Genomic DNA, 20,087 nt, shown 5'->3' on the forward strand with positions numbered 1-20,087 from the left:
CAATTCAAAGCTCAGAAAAGTACAGACAGAACTTGCAATGTCAGATTTCTAGTCTTTTTTTTTTTTTTTTTTTTTGGTGGGGAGGAATGTAGGAAGATATCTTTGCTAATCTGAACAAATATTAGGATGATTCCCACTGTTCATAACCAAAGGTTTTCTGTGATCATACTGATCAGTGAATGAATAAGGACAAATGTGGATTCCATTACCAGCTACTTAACCAGTGTGTTTGGCACGTTTTCTATAAACAGAGAAAAGAAATCCTTTATCTATATTGTATACCAATGATATGTTCTCATTATCTGTCATTAACGTGGCTATATGATTGATAAACTAATGTTGACTTTTTCTCAATGTTTGGAAATTTTATTGTGGCTGAGGGTTATTGTTCGGTTGACTATGCTACCATTACAACAAATGAAAAAGAATGTGAGTTTCAAAGTTAGTCACTTGGAAAAATATAGGAAAGTATACTCTGAGACAAAATTGGGAGTTATGTAAGTACTAATAAAAAAACATGGCTTCGTGAAAAATCTGGAGTGAATCCCTCTCTTTTGGTACTGTATCTCCATTATATGGAAACAGATAGATTAGGCTATCTAATAAGTCCAATAAATACTACAACCATATAGTGTACTTCCTCATTTTAATTTGTATCCTTGCAAAGCAAATCTGTCTATCCTATATTATGTCTTCATTTTTAGTCTGATAAATAATTATGTGAATCAGTGATAGATCAAATCTTAGCAAACTCATGTATCAGACTCTGAACTTGGTAAGATAAGGTTCTTCACTATAACAGCATTACCCGTTTTGATCAGGAGACCTACAAGTCTCACTGGAGTGAAGACAGAAAATTTTATACCAGACACCCCAGGTATTTATACTACAAATTGTCTGAAATCACATTGGAGAAACATTAGTAGATCTGATCTAAAGTAAAGCTTTGTGACGAGACATGCAGCCAGTCCTCCTTGGATGAAAACTAGAGTTACTTCCAGTTCAATATTCAAACACCTACACAGAGTGGGTTGCCTGAGTTTCTGATTGGTATTAGTATTTCAATTCATCTTACAAAAAGATATTTATAACTACAATAGAAAATAGAATGACTGATATTTCTACTCACTTGCATCAGTCATAGTAAAATAAAAACATACTTCTTATCTACATTAAACAGGTTTCATAAAACTGTGAGGAGTGAGTAAATAATACAAATGTCAACTGCTGATATTTTAACTAATAATAATTTTAAAATTTATATAAGTAATTTTACACTTTGCATATTTTTTTTATTTTTATTTTTTGACAGGCAGAATGGACAGTGAGAGAGAGAGACAGAGAGAAAGGTCTTCCTTCCTTTGGTTCACCCTCCAATGGCCACTGCGGCCGGCGGCGCTGCGGCTGGTGCACCCTGCTGATCCGAAGCCAGGAGCCAGGTGCTTCTCCTGGTCTTCCATGGGGTGCAGGGCCCAAGGTCTTGGGCCATCCTCCACTGCACTCCTGGGCCAGAGCAGAGAGCTGGACTGGAAGAGGGGCAACTGGGACAGAATCCGGTGCCCTGACCGGGACTAGAACCAGGAGTGCTGGTGTCGCAGGTGGAGGATTAGCCTATTGAGCCGTGGCGCCAGCTTTGTATATGTTTTATAATTTTGTGTTTGTGCTTATGAATGAGAGAGATACGGAGAGACATGGAGAGAAATGCAACTGTACCTATGAGGGAACTTCAAAAATTTCATGGAACATGTATATTATAGAAAAGTTATACGTGAATATTAAAAGCAATTTTACACCAAAATAAACATTTTTAATGTCATTTTCCACAATTTTTAAAAATTACCCTCATGTTTACCTGATTGCAGTATTTGTCTTTCTACTAATTAGCAAGGTTGTTTCAATCATGTAGGCCTTCCTCTCTACTGTTCAATTAAAAATGTTACAGAGGTCATAAGATGACACTCCTAGACAGAGAAGTTTCAAGAGTGTATGCGTAGTCAAGAAGGTAAGTGGGGCTGGGCTGTTGCGCAGTGGTTAAAGCCCCAGCCTGCAGCATCGGCATCCCATATGGGCACCAGTTCTAGTTCAGGCTGCTCCTCTTCTGATCCAAGTCTCTGCTATGGCCTGGGAAAACAGTAGAGGATGGCCCACATCCTTGGGCCTCTGCACCCTCGCAGGAGACCCAGAGGAGGCTCCTGGCTCCTGGCTTCAGATCAGCTCAGCTCTGGCCGTTGTGATCATTTGGGGAGTGAACCAGCAGAATGGAAGACCTCTCTCTGGCTCCACCTCTCTCTGTAACTCTGTCTTTCAAATAAATAAAATAACTCTTTTAAAAAATATACGTAAAATAAAATTCAATAAGAAAAGTAAGTACGACATAGTGGCATGCATTGCATGAAAGTGTGTGCAAATGAAACTACATTAGCAACTGTAATATGATTAGTAGCAGAGAAATAAAAATAAAAGAGTTCTGGTTAAAAAGGATTCTCTTAATTTATGTAACTTTTTGGTGGTGTCTAATCTCTCTGGGCTTCAATGTTCTCCTAATATAACTTGCAAGATTTAAAGTATATGATCTCTTAAGACTGTAGCTCAGAAAGTCTGTGTGACTTTGATCCTTTTCTATTATGCTTATATTTTTTCCAAGCACTCTTGAAATGAATATTTTAGCATAATCCTGAGTCAGGAGGTCCATATCCATTACGTGCTTGTTTAAGTTTGGGGTGCAAATAATTCTAAAACCAAAGCTTGACAGATGATTTTTTTACACTTCTGAATTCATGTGTTATATCTCATTAACTCAAGCGGGTGTTTCAGAAGATGGAAAAAGATCCCATCAACTGTATTTCTTTCCATCTGTGTTCACAGGAAGTCCAACACAATTGCCAGCTTCATAGAATCTCATTTTGTGCAGATGATAAAACTGACAAGAGGATATTCACTTTCATATGCAAAGATTCTGAGTCAAATAAACACTTGTGCTATGTATTTGACAGCGAGAAGTGTGTAAGTACACCAGATGTTTTGGGGTGGTTTGTTCTATTACAAGTCAGGAATTGTCTTGTTTCCGGCATTAATAAAGTATTTGGAAATGAATAAAGCCTGCAAATACTTGACTACACTAATAGATTCATTCTGTCATGAGAATATGCTTCAGGATTTCACTGTTAACTAAATTCTCATGTTCATGGACATAAACTTGCATGCAAATTTCCTTTGTTAGAATATCTTGTCTGTTTAATTTATGCATGTATTTCTTTCATAGTCATGTTACATGCAATTTTAATTTTTGATATGATTTAGTAAGATGAACATAACACAAGGAGTAGTGGTATGCACAAATGTTCCCTCCTCCTGGAATGTTACAGATTGGATGAAAATTAATATTCTAAACTTCAGTAAAGAAAATCTTTATGACTTCTTAAAAATTTCTCTGAAGCTTTAAATATTTGGTTCTTGATGCTTATTATTCAGAAAAACTAATATAGTGAAAGGTAAAAGTATGATGTGTTTGTGTGTGTGTCTGTTTTGAAAGTAATCTGTAGTTTTAGCGAGTAATAAAAGTTAGGACATTCTAAATTAAATCTTGTAACCATTGTTTAATCATCTAGAATCTTAAGGAAAACCTGATGTTTTGATTAAAAGAATAAGTTAATTCTAATCATGACCTACTCTGAGTTCCTATTATAAAACATGAGATGTGAATTCTAAGCACACATTGTAGCTGTTGATGGCTTCCATGAAGGAAGAACATCTAGCTTCAACAACATTATTGGTTTAGGCAATAATTAGAAATTAATACATTTATTTGATCCTTCATCTTGCTGTCAGAAATAGCAGAGGACAACTATTATTATCACTATTGCATAATTTTTTCCTCTGATTTCAGTATGTGTACTTCTTGGGAATAAATATGAGTACCTTTTTATTTGTCCCTGTAATTCCTGCATCAGGTAGGCAATAGATGCTCAATGAACTTTTCCTAAAGAAAAAAAATCTTGTTGAAAATTAATCAGAAGTAGCACAATTTGTTATCTGTGTATTTTAAGCATTAAAAACTTTTATACTTTAAAAGGCAACATGATATGCTAAGCCACTTGGTATCATAATATCTTCAGAATTTGATAAACATTATGAAACATCTCATCAGAAAATACACTTACTCATATAAAACAGTATTGTGTTTACAGCAAAACATTTTATAAGTTTATTTTTGAAATATATCCTATTGAATAAATGCATTATATTTACATATATCAAGTACTTCTTAACCATGATTATTTGCAGATGTTTTTCTCAAAGTGACTGAGAAAATTAAGTTGGTATTTGGTGAATGTATTCTATGTGGGATATCTAATGATCTTTTACCTCTTTACCAAACGGTAAACTCAGTTGCCCTTCTTTCCTACCTTATATGTAGAAATAAACTGAGTCCTTTGACATGTTTACAGAGTTCATATAGTTCTTACACACTTGTGCCGTTTGTTTTACCTTTCTTAACTATGCAAGCTTGTTTCATGATCATAAAATACAAGCTTGCCAGAACCCCTGTGTAGTTATATTAACTTTTAAAAGTATAAACCTGTTTCTTTCTGATCATAATTATCTTTAATTGACAATCAGAATTTCAATTCCCTTGACACTTTTCTCTTTATAGATGGAATATTAACTTTCTTTTTCCTGAAGGTTTAAGATTATTTATTGAAAGCTATGCCAGTGATTCACAGTCACAAGGGTGCATAATTCACAGGGGTGCCTTTAAAATTATAATTCTTTGGCTCTTGCATAAAAAAAGCTTTTTTGGGGGGGCTGAATGTCAGGAAATCTATATTTAGCAAGTTCGTCAAATGATTCTGCTCCAGGTAGATGAAGTTTGGTCTTTGAAAACCAAGGATTCCGGCCGGCGCCGTGGCTCACTTGTCATGACTGGGGCCTTCACCTTATCCGTTCATTGTAGTCTGTCTTTTCACTATCTGTACCAGAGTTTGAAAGTCACATGGAACTGATCCTAATATTCCACAAGACTGAAACCTACTGCTTTATTCACAGCATTATGTTCTGTCAATGAGCCTCTCCCTCCATCGTGACAGTGAAGACTATATAAGGACCAGATTGTTCAGCCTACAAATTAAATAAGGAGAACCTCTGTTCTCAACAGGGAGGAATAAACCTATGGTTTTATACCTTCATTTTCTTTTCTTGAAATTGTGTCAGAAGAATCCACCTAAAACAGAAAGTTTAAATAATATTCAAATACCCTAGATTCAACTGAAAACTTCTCTTCATTATCAACCAGGCAAGTTGTAAAGTCAGTAACTTGAAAGATTGACAAATAGAAAATACCCTACCTGAACACCTAAGAGATAATTAGGTACATGTGTATGTAAATGCACAAACATACACACACACACACACACGGCCCTGTGGAATTATAACATAAATTCTAACATTTGTTTGTCATCAGAGTTCGAGAAATGCAGAAGAAAAAAAATGCAAGGTAGCCTTTAAAATATGCTCAAAAATTGTTGAAAGCTTCCAAAATTTGGCAAATTATGTAAATCTATATTCAAAATTTGAAGGGAAGTAATTAGGTTATTTCAAATAAAACCATACTAACACACATCAGAATCAAACTTTTGAAAAGTAAAAAAAAAAAAAAAAAGAAAGCGAAAAAGGTAGAAATTAATTTGCAGTGTCAACCAAAAAAAATTAATCAGGTCAAACCAGAATTCTATATTAAGAAAAAATATACTTTAACAAAATTCTATATCCAAAAACATACTTTAACAATTAAAGATGAATAAAAAGTTGCAGATGAAATAAAATTAAGATTATGTGTCAGTACTAAACCTTCCGTAAAACAGCTAAAGGAAGTTTTCTAAATACAAAGGAAGTAATAAAAGAAGGAATTCAAGAACACAGGGAAGGAAAAAAGAACAGGATGAACAAATACCTTGCTCAGTATTGACTTTTCCTAAATTATGTTTGATCGTAGAGGCAACAATGATTCTTTGATGTGATACTAAATATACACATATACATCTATACATGCATATATACACATCTGTACACATATAAACACATGGGTGTATAATATGTATACAAATATTTATATATGATATTTGTAAGGCAGTTATGCATGGAGCAAGTTGAGAGTATGTAAAGTAAAGTAAGGTCTCTACACCTTCCTATAATCGAAAAAGAAAAAAAAAAAAAAACCAGCATCAGGCAACAGTGCTAAGTTACATAAATGTAATGCTAATCCTGGAGCAACCACTAAAATTTTATATAATGAAGTACATTTAAAAGCACTATGGATAAATCAAAATTTTGTCATAAAATATTTTGAAAATCCACAAGAATGAATTAAAAAGGAAAGACAAATTATTTGAAATAATTGTGCTAGGAATTAACTCAACTTTTTAAATAAAAATAAAAAAATAGCAATTGGAGTGGGTGTTAGGTGCAGTAGTTGAATTGACATTTGAAATGCCCACATCCAATGTCAGAGTGCCTGACTGCTTCACTTTTAATTCAGGCTTCCTGATAGCAAACAGCCTGAGAAGAAGTGATTGTGTTGCAGATACTTGGGTCCTTGATACCCTTGTGGGAGCAGATTGGATTCTGGGTTTCTGGATTAAGTCTGGCCAAACCCTGACTGTTTCAGGCATTTATAGAGTCATTCAGTAGGTGGAAGAGCTCTCAATATCTGTCTGTCTTTCAAATAAAATGAAAATAAATAAGTAGAAATTGTTTTTTAAAATGGCAGTGACAAGAAAAATATTGAAATGACAGACTTAAGCTCTGATGTATTAAAAATCACATTAAATGTAAATGGTTGAAATAGCTCAATTAAAATATTTTGCCATGAGAATGTCTTTGCAGTGGAATGAGGGAAAATGTAGAAATTACTTGTATAAAGTTAAAAAATAAATAAAATATTTTTCAGAGTGGATTTAAAACCTATAACCCAGACATATACTGACTACAAGAAAATTGCTACAAATATAATGATATAGACAGGTATGAAATAGAAGAGATAAGAGCATGCAAATATTATTCAAAGAATGCAGAATGAACTATATTAATACCAGATAGAATCCAATTCAGTGTGAAGAAAATTGCCAGAAAGCAGAAGACACCACCAAGAAGACAAAGTATCTCAAATATGTATTGCCAAATACTAGAACTACAGGTTAGAAACGAAATGGGTAAAATGTAAAAGACAAGTGAACCAATGGAAGGAAGACCTTTCTCTCTATCTCACTCTCACTGCCTATAACTCTCTCTGTGTCTTTCTCTCTCTCACTGTCTAACTCTGCCTGGCCAAAAAAAAAAAAAATCCAACATCATTCATCAATAGGATCTAATCAATGGAGAATTCTGTCCAACAACAGCAGAAGGTATATTGTTTTTAAGAGATAAAGAAACATGTGCTAAAGTATATCATACTCAAGGTATAAAAATTAATTCATTAAGAAAAAAGAATATCTTAAATCAATAGTATAAACTTTCATCTCAAGAACCTAAAAAACCAACGTATCAAAATAAATTCAGAATAAACAGAAGGGAGTTAAAACTGATAAAAGAAGAAGCATACTAACTTGAAACCTAACATCAATACAGAAAATCAATGATAAAAAAGAGATCTGTTTCTTTAAATATTATAAGACCAACAAAATTCTGTTGAGATTGGCAAATAAAGAGTAAAGATGCCTGTTACCAATATGATTTAAAAGAATCGTGTGTTACCACTATTAGTACATGGGTAAACACAAGGACTTGAATATCAGAAGAGGCATAAACTCAAGTTCTTACATTCTTTCATGCATAAGTTATTTCAATAGGCAAATTAGTTAATGTTTCTGAGTATCTGAGTATTAGTCCATAAACTGGAAATAGCATCCATTTTACAAAATTGTTGTGAGTAAAATCAATTGAGACTACATATGTGAAGTCTCATATATAGGCATGCACATAACACATTATATTTTAATATCATTGTTTAAGGTTAATATCATTAATAATTAATAATAAAATAGAGGAATGAATACAATTTATATAATGGAATTGAATAAATAATGAGGCCTTTTAGATTAATTGGTCTCATAAACAAATTTTAGTATTATTGGGATGGGTATTTGGTGGGTAAGCCACCAGTTGGACACTTGCATACCATGTCAGAATTCAAGTCCTAGCTCTACTCTTGATTCTGGTTCCTGTTAACGTGCAGAGTGAGAGGAAGAAGTGACGGTTTCGATAGTTGGGTACCTGCCACTCACCTGGGTTGAGACACTGGTTGCCAGTTTCCCAGCTTGGGTCATTGCAGGCTTTTGGGGAGTGAACCAGTCAGTGGGAGCCTTGTCTGTCTGTGTCTCTCTCTCCTTCTCTGACTCTCAAGTAGGTAAATAATTTGATTTAAAATAATTTTTGGAGTTATGCTCTTAAAGCATATACAAACATAAATAAAATCTGTACAAATACATACAGTCATTACCTCTACGGCCGAGGGGGAACCAAATTAAGGATAAAAATTAAAGGAAACAAATGTAAGCAACAAATTGCTTAATTATTTATGTGAAAGAATGAGAAGGAGAAAGAGAGAGATCTTTTATCTACTGATTCACTCTTCAAATGCCTGGAACGTCTGGAACTGGGCCAGGCCAAACCCAGGAGCCTGGAACTCCATGCGTGTCCTTCACGTGGGTGGCAAGCAGGAACCCAAATACCATCATTTCCTGTCTCCTAGGCACATTAGCAGGAAGCTGGATCAGAAGCAGAGGCTAGACTTGACTCTGGGCATTTCAATCTGGGATGTGGGCGTCTTAAGAGAGGACTTACCTTAAGGTGCCACAATGCCAAAAGGAAACCTTAAACTTATTTGTATTGCTCAAGACTTTAGTACTACTTTATAAATATATACAGAAAATTAAAAGAAAAACAAACTAATAAGTAAACAGACAAAAACTTCAACATAGATGTAGCAAATTTAAAAAAAGAACTAAACACTTAGAATATGTGAAGTAAAAAAATAGAAAAGTTTAACATTATATTTGGAGTGACAAAAATCTAACAGTCAGTTATCTTAAGATAGATGAGAAGGCCGGCGCCGCGGCTCACTAGGCTAATCCTCCGCCTTGCAGCGCCGGCACACCAGGTTCTAGTCCCGGTCGGGGCGCTGGATACTGTCCCGGTTGCTCCTCTTCCAGGCCAGCTCTCTGCTGTGGCCAGGGAGTGCAGTGGAGGATGGCCCAAGTCCTTGGGCCCTGCACCCCATGGGAGACCAGGATAAGTACCTGGCTCCTGCTATTGGATCGGCGTGGTGCGCCGGCCGCAGCGCGCTACCGCGGCGGCCATTGGAGGGTGAACCAACGGCAAAAGGAAGACCTTTCTCTCTGTCTCTCTCTCACTGTCCACTCTGCCTGTCAAAAAAAAAAAAAAATGAAAAAAGATAGATGAGAAATGCTATCTGACCAAATGAACCAAGTAAAATAGATGGTGGTGGTGATGATGTTGATGATGATAATAGCCATAGAAACTTCTTGGAAAATACAGAATTTTCTAACATATGTAAAACTGAAATAATTTTTCCATTCAATAATTATTTATAGCCATTGTCTTTATTCTTGATGAACTAGGATATTTTTGCTTTCTATTTGCTATACTACTTATTCTGTGAAGTATTAAGCCTTTTTACTGTAATGTGATTCTTAAATATGTTATCTCAAACTCCACCTCCCCCCAAAAAAAGAAAGAGAGAAGGAAAGATGGTGGGAGGGAGAGGGATAAGTAAGGGAGGGAGGAAGAGAATATCATTATGTTCTTGGAATTGTATCTACAAATCACATTGACTCTTTTAAAAACTAATTAAAAATAAAAATAAAAAATAGAAAATAAACAAAATAGAAGAGAGGAAATAGGGCAGAAAAAATACTGGCTGAAGAGTTTCCAAATGTGATGAAATTTGTCCCATTACAAGTTTGAGAAGTTTGGCAAACTTCAAGCTGAATAACACAGGGAACAGTCCCTATTTATGTATATGGTATGTTCAAGAGAGAGGGAAGGAGAGAAAATAAGAGAAAAGAAGGACCTTAAAAGCAGAAAGAGAAAAACAGGCATATTGTACCACTCCAGGCAAGTAAGAAAGTATTAAGAATGCCAAGCCGCTTTAAATCAGTATTGATGGAGGCCAGGGGGGAATATAATGATATCTTTAACAGTATTAAAGTAAGGAGATGTCATAAGAGAACTGCACATCTGTTTAAGACATCTTTCAAAATTTAAGTCAAAAGAAAACATTTATGGGGTAAATGAAACTGGAGTAAATTATTACTAGCAGGACTTCATTGCAAGATATGCTAAAAATGTTTTCTACTTGAAAAGACACAAAAAGGAAACTGAAATGTGTAGAAAAGATTAAAACGTTACTAGAAATGGTTAAAATGTAGCTATATATTTAAAACAATTATTTGAAACAAGAATTAAATCATACTTGTGTCATAATGTTAACATATGACAATAATAGCACAAAGGACTAGTATGTTCATTGTTACTATTTACAAAAAATATTAGTTCTTAAGAAGGTTGTGCTAAATTAAGGAGGCATAATCATTAGGGTAATCACTAAAATTAATTCAATGGATTATAAATAAAAGTTTATAGGAAAACAACACTTGGTTGGTTTTTCTTTTCTTTTTTTTTTTTTTCATAAAACCAAAGCAAGATAGAAAAGGATGAACAAGAAACATAAAAATATATGTGCCACATAGGAAATAAAGAAAGTAAATATAAATGTGCCGCGTACCACAATCAAATCCTAATTATTAGAAAGTTTTTAAATGCTGACTCATTGCTCTCTAGAAAATACATATATTCAATGTAAAGACAATTATAGATGAAAAACACATACCTGGGGCTGGTGTTGTAGCATAGCGGGTAAACTGCCATGTGCAACCCATATGAGCACCACTACCTGTCCTGGCTGTTCCACTGTGATTAATCTCCCTGCTAATGGCATGGGAAAGCAGTGGAAGATGGCCCAAGTGTTTTGACTTCTGGCTCCTGTCTTCGGCTTGGCCAGCCCTGGCCATTTAGCCCTCTGGAAAATGAACCAGTGAGTGAAAGATCCCTTTTTCTGTCTCCCTTTCTCTCTGTAACTCTGATGTTCAAAATAAATAAATAAATCTTTTTTTAAGAAAGAAAAATATGTACCATACAAACAGTATGCTTCAGAAAGTTAATGTGACTATATTGATAGAAAAGATGACTTTTCAAGGCAAGCAATATTACCAGATATAAAAAGAGACAGCTCATAATGATTAAAGGGCAAATGGCCGTTCATGTAATCTATATTGCAATGTATTTTTTAAAGATTTATTTACTTATCTGAAAGGTAGAGAGAGAGCAAGAAATTAGAAATATCTTCCCTCTACTGGTTCACACCCCCAAATGGTCCTAATAGCTGGGGCTGGGCCCAGCTGAAGTCAAGGCCAGGAATTTCATCTGGATCTCTCATGTGGGTCTCAGGAGCCCAAGTATTTTGACCATCTTTGCTGCTTTCCCAGGTACATTAGCAGGGATCTGGATCAGAAGTGGAAGAGCCAGGACTCAAACTGGTGCTCATATGGGATGGCTATGCCAGTTGTGCAGGCTGCAGCTTAACCCACTGAAACTCAATGCAAACCACCCCTCCCCAATAATACGGTTTAAAATTTGAATTACAGAATCTAACAGAATTATAGGAAAAATAGTAAATCTATAATCATTATTGTTTCCATGCTATTCCTAGCAACTGGCAAAAGAGTCAATAAAGCTAATGAAAAAAATAAAATAATATCATCATCACTTAGTGATCTAATTGAGATGTATGGAACTCTATCCCAAACAACAGCAAAATATACTTTATTTGAATGAATATGGAATGTGCAAGAGATGAGTCTTGTGTTGAGCCATATTGAATACTAAATAAATTTCAAAATTTTAAATATAATGGTGAATATTCTCTGACAACAAAGGATCCAAATTTTTAAAATTAAAACATCCTTTATATAATCATAACACAAGGAAAAGTCCCAAGAGGAATAGAATTAAAATACAACATACCACATTTAGTAAAAGACAAAGCAGTACTAAGAGGGAAATTTATAGCTGTTGATGCTTATATGAGAAAATTAAATGTATTAAAATTAGTTATCTTGGTCTCAACCTTAAGACATTAAATGAAGCAATAAGAACAAGGGACCGACACTGTGGTACAGTGGGTTAAAGCCTCAGCCTACAGCGCCGGAATCCCATAGGGGTGCTGGTTGGAGTCCTGGCTGCTCCACTTCCGATCCAGCTCTCTGCTATGGCCTGGGAAAGCAGTAGATGGCCCAGCTCTTTGGGTCCCTGCACCTGTGTGGGAGACCCAAAAGAAGCTCTTGGCTCCTGGCTTCCGATCAGCTCAGCTCTAGTCACTGCGGTCATTTGGGGAGTGAACCAGCAGAATGGAAGACCTCTCTCTCTTTCTGGCTCTACCTCTCTGTGTAACTCTGTCTTTGAAATAAATAAATAAATAAATAAATCTTAAAAAAAGAACAAGTTAAAACCAGAATGGAAAGTAAAATGATAATTGAGTAGAATCAATTAAATTGAAAACATTAAAAATTAGCAAAGCCAAAATTGGTTCTTTAGAAGGATAATACAATTTAAAAAAACAAAATATATATTAAGAACAAAAGTATGAGAAAGCACATATTACCAATTTCAGAAGCAAAACTGTAGCTGTAGCTATAAATCTACAGTCTTCAAAAATATAGAAATACATAACACATAACTATTATACCAAAGCATTTGATCAGATAATATTGGTGAATGTCTGATGAACTCATTTTACCAAAGTTGGCAAAGAATAAAAAAACAAAATTTGAAAACATTTACCATTACATATAATTATAATTACATATAAGTTTAATTACACATACAATTAAATCTTTAAAAACTTCTTATAACAAGTGAAATAACAGGGCTGGCGCTGTGGTGCAGTAGGCTAAGCCTCCACCTGCAGCACCGGTATCCCATATGGGCACCATTTTGTGTCCTGACTGCTGTTCTTCCAATCCAGCTCTCTGGTATGGCCTAGGAAAGCAGTAGAAGGTGGCCCAAGTGCTTGGCCTTCTGCACCCATGTGGGAGAACCAGAAGAAGCTCCTGGCTCCTGGCTTCGGATCAGTCCCGCTCTGGCCATTGGGGCAATTTGGGGAGTGAACCAGCAGTTGGAAAACCTTTCTTTCTGTCTCTCCCTCTCTCTGTCTGTAACTCTACCTTTCAAATAAATAAATAAATCTAAAAGCAAAGCAAAACAAAAAACAAGTGAAATACCAAACCTAGATAACTTCCCTAGTAAGTTTTGTAAAATATTTATGAGAATATCTAATTATACATGAAATTTTCCAAAATGTAGAGAATAAAGGAACACTTTTAAAGTCACTTGATGAAACCAGTATGACTCTGATGTAAAACCTGACAAAGACTTTACAGAACAATGAAAATCATAATCATAAACCAGCATATCAAATGACTTAGACGTAATACTCCTTAACATAATAATTACTGGAAATCAGTGCGGCAGTTTCTTGTAATGTTAAACATAGATGCATTTTATGATTTAGCAATTAGGTTCTAGGTCTTTGCCCAGAAACATGAAAAAATATGTCTATAAAATGTTTTACAGGAATGTTTGAGGCTGCCTTGTTCTTAATAACAAAGCACTGAGAGCCACCATGAATGACCACTAAGAAGAAAGTGGACAAGTCAGCCGTGGTACATTCCTAACATGGAATGCTGGTCAGCAGTAAAATGCACCGGCTACTGATAGATACGATCTGTGTGAAACTCAAAACATTAAGTTAGCAAAAGAAGCCAGACACAAAAGAATGCACACTTTATGATCCTTTTTTTTTTTTTTTTGACAGGCAGAGTGGACAGTGAGAGAGAGACAGAGAGAAAGGTCTTCCTTTGCCATTGGTTTACCCTCCAATGGCCGCTGCGGCTGGCGCATCGTGCTGATCCGAAGCCAGGAGCCAGGTGCTTCTCCTGGTCTCCCATGCGGGTGCAGGGCCCAAGGACTTGGGCCATCCTCCACTGCCTTCCCGGGGCATAGCAGAGAGCTGGCCTGGAAGAGGGGCAACTGGGATAGAATCCGGCGCCCCAACCGGGACTAGAACCCGGTGTGCCGGTGCCGCAAGGCGGAGGATTAGCCTGTTAAGCCACGGCGCTGGCCTCTTTATGATCCATTTTTAATGATAAAAAAGGCAAAACTGATCTATGGTATTAGAATAACAGAGTGATGGTTGACCATAATAGATGTGATTTCACTAGAAGTAGCCTTAGGAGACCTTCAAAGAGGAATAAATATTCTAAATCTTCAGTGAGCTGATTGTATCAGTATATAACTTTATCAAAACACATCTGATTGTATAATTATGATTTGCACATATCATTTTTATAAACTTTTTTCATATATACAGTTTTAAGAACATCATGATACTTCCCATCCTACCTTCCCTCCCACTCTCACCCCCACCCTCCTTATTTCATTTCTTATTTTTCCTTTAATTTTTCAATGACATACTTTCAACTTTCTTTATAATCACAAGCTTAACCCTCTACTAAATACATTTTCCTTCATTTTTGAACAACAAATAGTTTTTCTGTATAATTGTTTTATGGAAGTATTTTTATTTAACTAGATTAAGTGCTTTTTTATAGCCCTCTTAAATAGTGAAGTACAAAAATCAAAAGTCAATTAACTAACCTAAACTCTATTAATAAAGTATATTCTAATCTGAGTTTGATCATAGATTATTACAAAAAATAAAATTTGAAATACATTAGTCAAAGCATGAACTATTAATATTTAGTGTTTCTGCTGGTTTTGCTGTCATTACGAAGTTGTAAGAATTCATCTTAATACATGTGACGTATTTATGATTATTAAATCCATTGATACATTTTACTAAATGTACAATTTTAACTAACTAAATAAATTTTAAGTGATTTACATTTTATAAGATACCATGGTATCTGTGGAGATATAAATGGAAAAGTGATGACTTAAAATTTTGTGGCTGTTGCTAGTTGATGGCACAGAGACTGTAAATTGTTTACCAGGCCGAATTCAGAAGACAAGTACGTTTTGTTGAATTGGCACTGTTTTTTAGAAAAATATGAAGCATTTGCCATCACTTAAAATTAGGAGCTCTCATATTAAATTTCAGATTTCTGACTTCACCTTTCCTATTTAAAATCTGAAATTTCTGTGAATCGCTCTTTTCCACCAGGCCACAATTAACCTGGAACTTAATCCCAGTTGTTCCATTTAAAGAGAGCATACCTCAATTTTCCACAGACAGATCTCAGTCAGCCTCATTCAAGTTACCTGCCCAGGGCTTACCCAGACCTCCTTGTTAGGAAAAGGAAGTAAGTAGCAGAGTCACAGGAGGCCTGCACTTGGCACTGTGCTATCTCTAATAAGTACTAAATACTCAAGGAATAGGGCAAAACAACTAGGAAAGAAAATACTACAGTAAAAGAGATGAGAAGTTGAACAGAAAGAACTCTTGCTTCCAACTTGAACAAATATTCCTTAATGTTCTCTTCTTTTCAAAAAATTCTCAACCCCTGTAGATTGAATATTCTGTTAGGATGGGCTTCTTTGCTCCTTTCCTCAGTCTCTATCCCCAGTCCTTGCCCTATTGAAGTATCTCATGTAAATGCTTTTTCTTCATTCAACAAAGAGTTTGGCATATTATAATTGAAAAAGAACTCTCTGTTTGATTTTTACAAAGGCTGAAGAGATAACTTTAACAATTGGCCAAGCATTTGACCTGGCATACAGGAAATTTCTAGAATCTGGAGGAAAAGATGTTGAAACCAGAAAGCAGATTGCAGGGTTACAGAAAAGAGTGAGTAAACGAGCTTGTTGTTTCACATGTGTGTGCTGTAAGTACAGGGAAACTTGCATTTCATCAAACAAATCTAAAAGGCCTGCCATTAAATTCCCCAACACTGATTGGAACTGCTTTCACTGTGTTCCCATAATTTTTCATTCCTGATCCCCTGTACAGTTTTTAACTATTTTATATTGAATTCCCACAAGAAGTTAGTGTTCTCATGTGACTTTGCTTCACTTCCTGATGCTTCTCATGGGGATCAGAGCAGCAGAAGCAGCAGATGCTGGGTAAGTGGTTTCCCATGCAGATCAGATTCCTTTGTAATTAAATTACACCCCTTCTCCGCTCTTCAAAATCATCATAAGCAAGTTTCACTGTCTTGTGGTTATCCTCAAAGATTATGGGCATAGATTGCACAGTACAACAAGAAAACACGTAGATGAGGCATTAGAAACAAAATTTTTCACACACGTAAAATATATGTTAAATTTTATGTCTTTCCAGTGACTTAGCATCCTCTAGTATTCTCCAAGATTTATCAAATAATTTCCCCATGCGCAAAAGAGCACATTAACATTTTAAATAATGTGAAATCTTATTCATTAATAGTATTTTCCAAGAAAGAAAATTTCTGAGTGTTGTTTCATAATAATTCTTTTTAGATCCAAGACTTAGAAACAGAAAATGTGGAACTGAAAAATAAAGTGCAAGATTTGGAAAATCAGTTAAGAATAACTCAAGTATCAACATCTAAAGTGAGTATATTGATTATGTCTGTTGTCTCCTTAGATACAATATTTTCCAGTAATCACTTCTGCATCATTGTTTCTATAATATTTCAAATAATACTTTGAGATCAGTAATTTAAAAGTAAACATGGTTAACTTGAAAATTAAAATTACTTTGGCAAGTCAGATGCGAATTACTTGCCATGCTTCTCTTTTCTCTGTGATTTCTAAAATGGTTTAACTCTCAGTATTGCCTTAAGATTTCATATGCTTTTTCTCCTTGGGGCACATTTCTACTCTTATTCCTATTGATTACTATTAATGGAGGTAGATTTAATGAGTGATGCTGGCCCACCACTGGGGTGCTGAACTTCATTACGGGGAATGCATTCTTAACAGTCTGAATGTGACTTCCCATATTACATAGCAAGGGTTCCCACTGGGTGTGATGTAATTGCATTTCATACACTAAAATGAATAGTGGTTTCTGCCAAAAAGTACTCAAATACTTGTACTTAAATTATCTGTTTCTGAATTGTTGCAGTTTTGAAATCCTTTTCCTGATACTATGTATGATAACATTACTGCACCTTCTTGGTAAAGGGACCTTTTAGAGGGAGGTGAAATTGAAAACGATGTTTTTTATAGGCAAAATATATCTTGGAGAAAATTATTTTCTCTTTGAGTTACTTGTGCTACTAATATTCTCCATTTAAGTATATACTTAATTTTAGAAATATTTAATATCTAAACTGATGGCATGGTACTATGAACTGAAACAAAAGTATTGAATTTGAAAACTTTTGAAAAAAAGTTTCAACACATATGTTCTTTTGGAAGTTCATTTGGGTGCAATTCCTAGGCTAAATTAAATAAAAACTTTCACGTATATCATTCTTTTATGCTTAGTACTAGGATATTTCACCAGTTCATCAACGTAAATAAAAAAACATTTCTTTAAGAAAAAGTTACATTTAGTGTTTTAAACTCTGTATGCCCTGGAAACCACTCAAAAAAGCTTCCCTATAAACTCATGCTTTTTTATCTATCATTCTGGAGTAGTTGCTATTTTCATTGCTTGGCATTTGGTTTATTTCAGGGACTGATATGACTGAGACGAGAGAGGTTGAGAGTTAGATCCCTAAGTACCAGTGTTGTGCATGGTGAAGAGCAGGGGATCCACTTCAGTTTCAACCTTCTTCTTCTCTTTTTTTCTTTTCACTGTTTCCTGCTTACCAGGATTATGATTTTTTTTTTTCTCTTGCCTCCCTCACTTAAGGGACAGAACATTGGCTCAGATACCTTCAACCTTTGCACCCAGAGGGAATACCCACCCTCTGTGGTCTTGTTGCAAGTATTATTATAAGACATGTTGTGAAATAAACTATCGGTGTGAACATAAGTGAAGAGGAAGTTACCTTTGCTAGGAGTCAGGGTTTTCTGAAATTGATCACATGTGAAGAGCAACTTTGAATCATCCTGTGTGTTGACAAAGGAATAAAAAGATGGATCACCATTTGGATGCAACTAAAAATCTTGTTCACTGTGCATCTTCTTTCCTTGAAGAAGCAGAACTGAGACTATCATGCTGAGGGGCATGGGGTATTCAGGAGGAGCAAGAGGTTTGGGACATGTCGGTCAAAGATGTAGCCCCTCTGTTAATCTGTCAAGGAAGACAGCACACTAGCCTAGCCCTGGGGTAACTGATAAGAAGGAGGGTCAAGGTTGAGGGTATGAATGTGCATTGGTGATCTCACATAGTTCATCACCACACCGATTCAGCAGTGGTAGAGGCACAGGATATAAGGAGGTGACTTTTCCTTACTTAAGGTTCTTTGACCATCTGGTTGAGATAGCCATTACAAATTGTAAGCAGGAAAGTTAGTATGGAAAGGAAGCATAGACTCTGTGAGTAAATCAATGTATTGAGAGCAATTCACATAGTAGATTCGGTTATTTAAAAACAATAAAATTATTTAAATAACCACTTATTAGAGAAAATTAACTCTCTTGAGGTGGAATTGTTCATCTCAGTGTGAATCTATCTGAATCAGTGAATCTGCTTCAGAGACTACAACTTATTGTTTGAATTCAAGAAAATCTTTTCTGGAAATTATTCTTATACTTTGAAATCTACTTAAATTTTTCCACAATAATATCTTTGCACGTTTTCTTTTTTCACTTAATAAATTTTCAGCTCCCTAAGTTTTAGCATATTAGCTTAGAAATTGATGAGGTCCTGGAAATGTACATCTTCATTATAACTGAGGGACATGACATGTTAAGTAAAATAAGCCAAGCAAAGAGATTGCCATAGGATGTGGTATATATACACAATGGAATATTATTTAGCTATAGAAGGAATGAAATTTACCATTTGCCACCAATGGCTACAACTAGAGGACATCATGTTGAATGAAGTTAAATGTACACAGAAAGACAAATACCGCATGTTCCCCCTTATTTATGGGAGCTAATTTTTTTTAAAAGACAGAGAAACAAAATAAATGCTGTATTTCTGAAAATATAGTTTTGTGAAACTTAAAAAAAGGAACTCACTTACTTGGATTATATGTCAAAATGCACTTAGAAGAAAGGACTTTTAATGTGATCTTCATAAAGACGTTTATTGTGCTGAATATACTATTGACTCTGTGTTGATAATTACCCAATATGTACATGGTTCAAAACATCATATTGTGCCTGATAAATGTGTACAAATGATATTTGTTGATCAAAAAATTTAAAAAGTCAAAATCACAGGAGCAAAAAAATAGAATGATGGTTACCAGGATCTAGGGAAGAGTGAGGGAGGACCTTCAAGTAAGATTGAGATGTTGATCAAAAGATACAAAATTTCAGTTAAGAAGAAAAGTTGAAGAGAACAGATGTCCGACATGATGACTGTCATTAACAATTTGTTGTATGCTTGAAAGTCACCACAGATAGATTTTAATTGTTGTCCCCACAAACCCATAAAGAAAAAGAAAATAAAAATCATGTGATTCTTAGAAGAATATTTTTAAATTGCTAAAATGTAAAATTAGATGGTAAGTTAATTTAATATATGGTTAACTCAAGATTTTGAAATTAGTGTTATTGAAATTTATTCACATATATTTTAGTTTTTGAAGGCATTATTAAATATTTTTCATTCATTTTCAGTTTTAGTTATGTTACTGTGAAATAAACTAATATATCACCTAGTATAGCTATATCTATCTCATGTCCATTAAAATGAAATTCCAAATTTCTGATATTAAAATAAATTTTTTAAAATTATTTAGTATTAAATATATATATCCACTTTTGATTTAATAATGACTTGAAATATTGAAATTGTATTTATTGATTTGAACTGTTGAGATTGTACTTGAAAAACAATCAAAATTGTAAAGAATTAAATGTAAATTGAAACTGTAAGTATCTTT

The 20,087-nt window shown here is 34.7% G+C and overlaps 1 protein-coding gene across 5 annotated transcripts in view; it reads left to right on the top strand.

The window, feature by feature from the left end:
• Positions 1 to 20,087, top strand: part of GULP1 (GULP PTB domain containing engulfment adaptor 1) — a 319,549-nt gene that overhangs the window by 280,868 nt on the left and 18,594 nt on the right. For 4 of the 5 annotated variants that reach the window (XM_062188944.1, XM_062188954.1, XM_062188965.1 and 1 more), the window contains 4 exons: positions 2,866 to 3,003; positions 15,824 to 15,940; positions 16,192 to 16,215; positions 16,591 to 16,683. In XM_062188944.1, coding sequence (XP_062044928.1) covers positions 2,866 to 3,003; positions 15,824 to 15,940; positions 16,192 to 16,215; positions 16,591 to 16,683 — 372 coding nt within the window. The remainder of the gene's footprint in view (positions 1 to 2,865; positions 3,004 to 15,823; positions 15,941 to 16,191; positions 16,216 to 16,590; positions 16,684 to 20,087) is intronic. The other variant, XM_062188983.1, reaches the window with a different exon arrangement.

The sequence above is a fragment of the Lepus europaeus genome, chromosome 1 (assembly GCF_033115175.1).
Source record: "Lepus europaeus isolate LE1 chromosome 1, mLepTim1.pri, whole genome shotgun sequence".
Taxonomy (NCBI): Eukaryota; Metazoa; Chordata; class Mammalia; order Lagomorpha; family Leporidae; genus Lepus; species Lepus europaeus.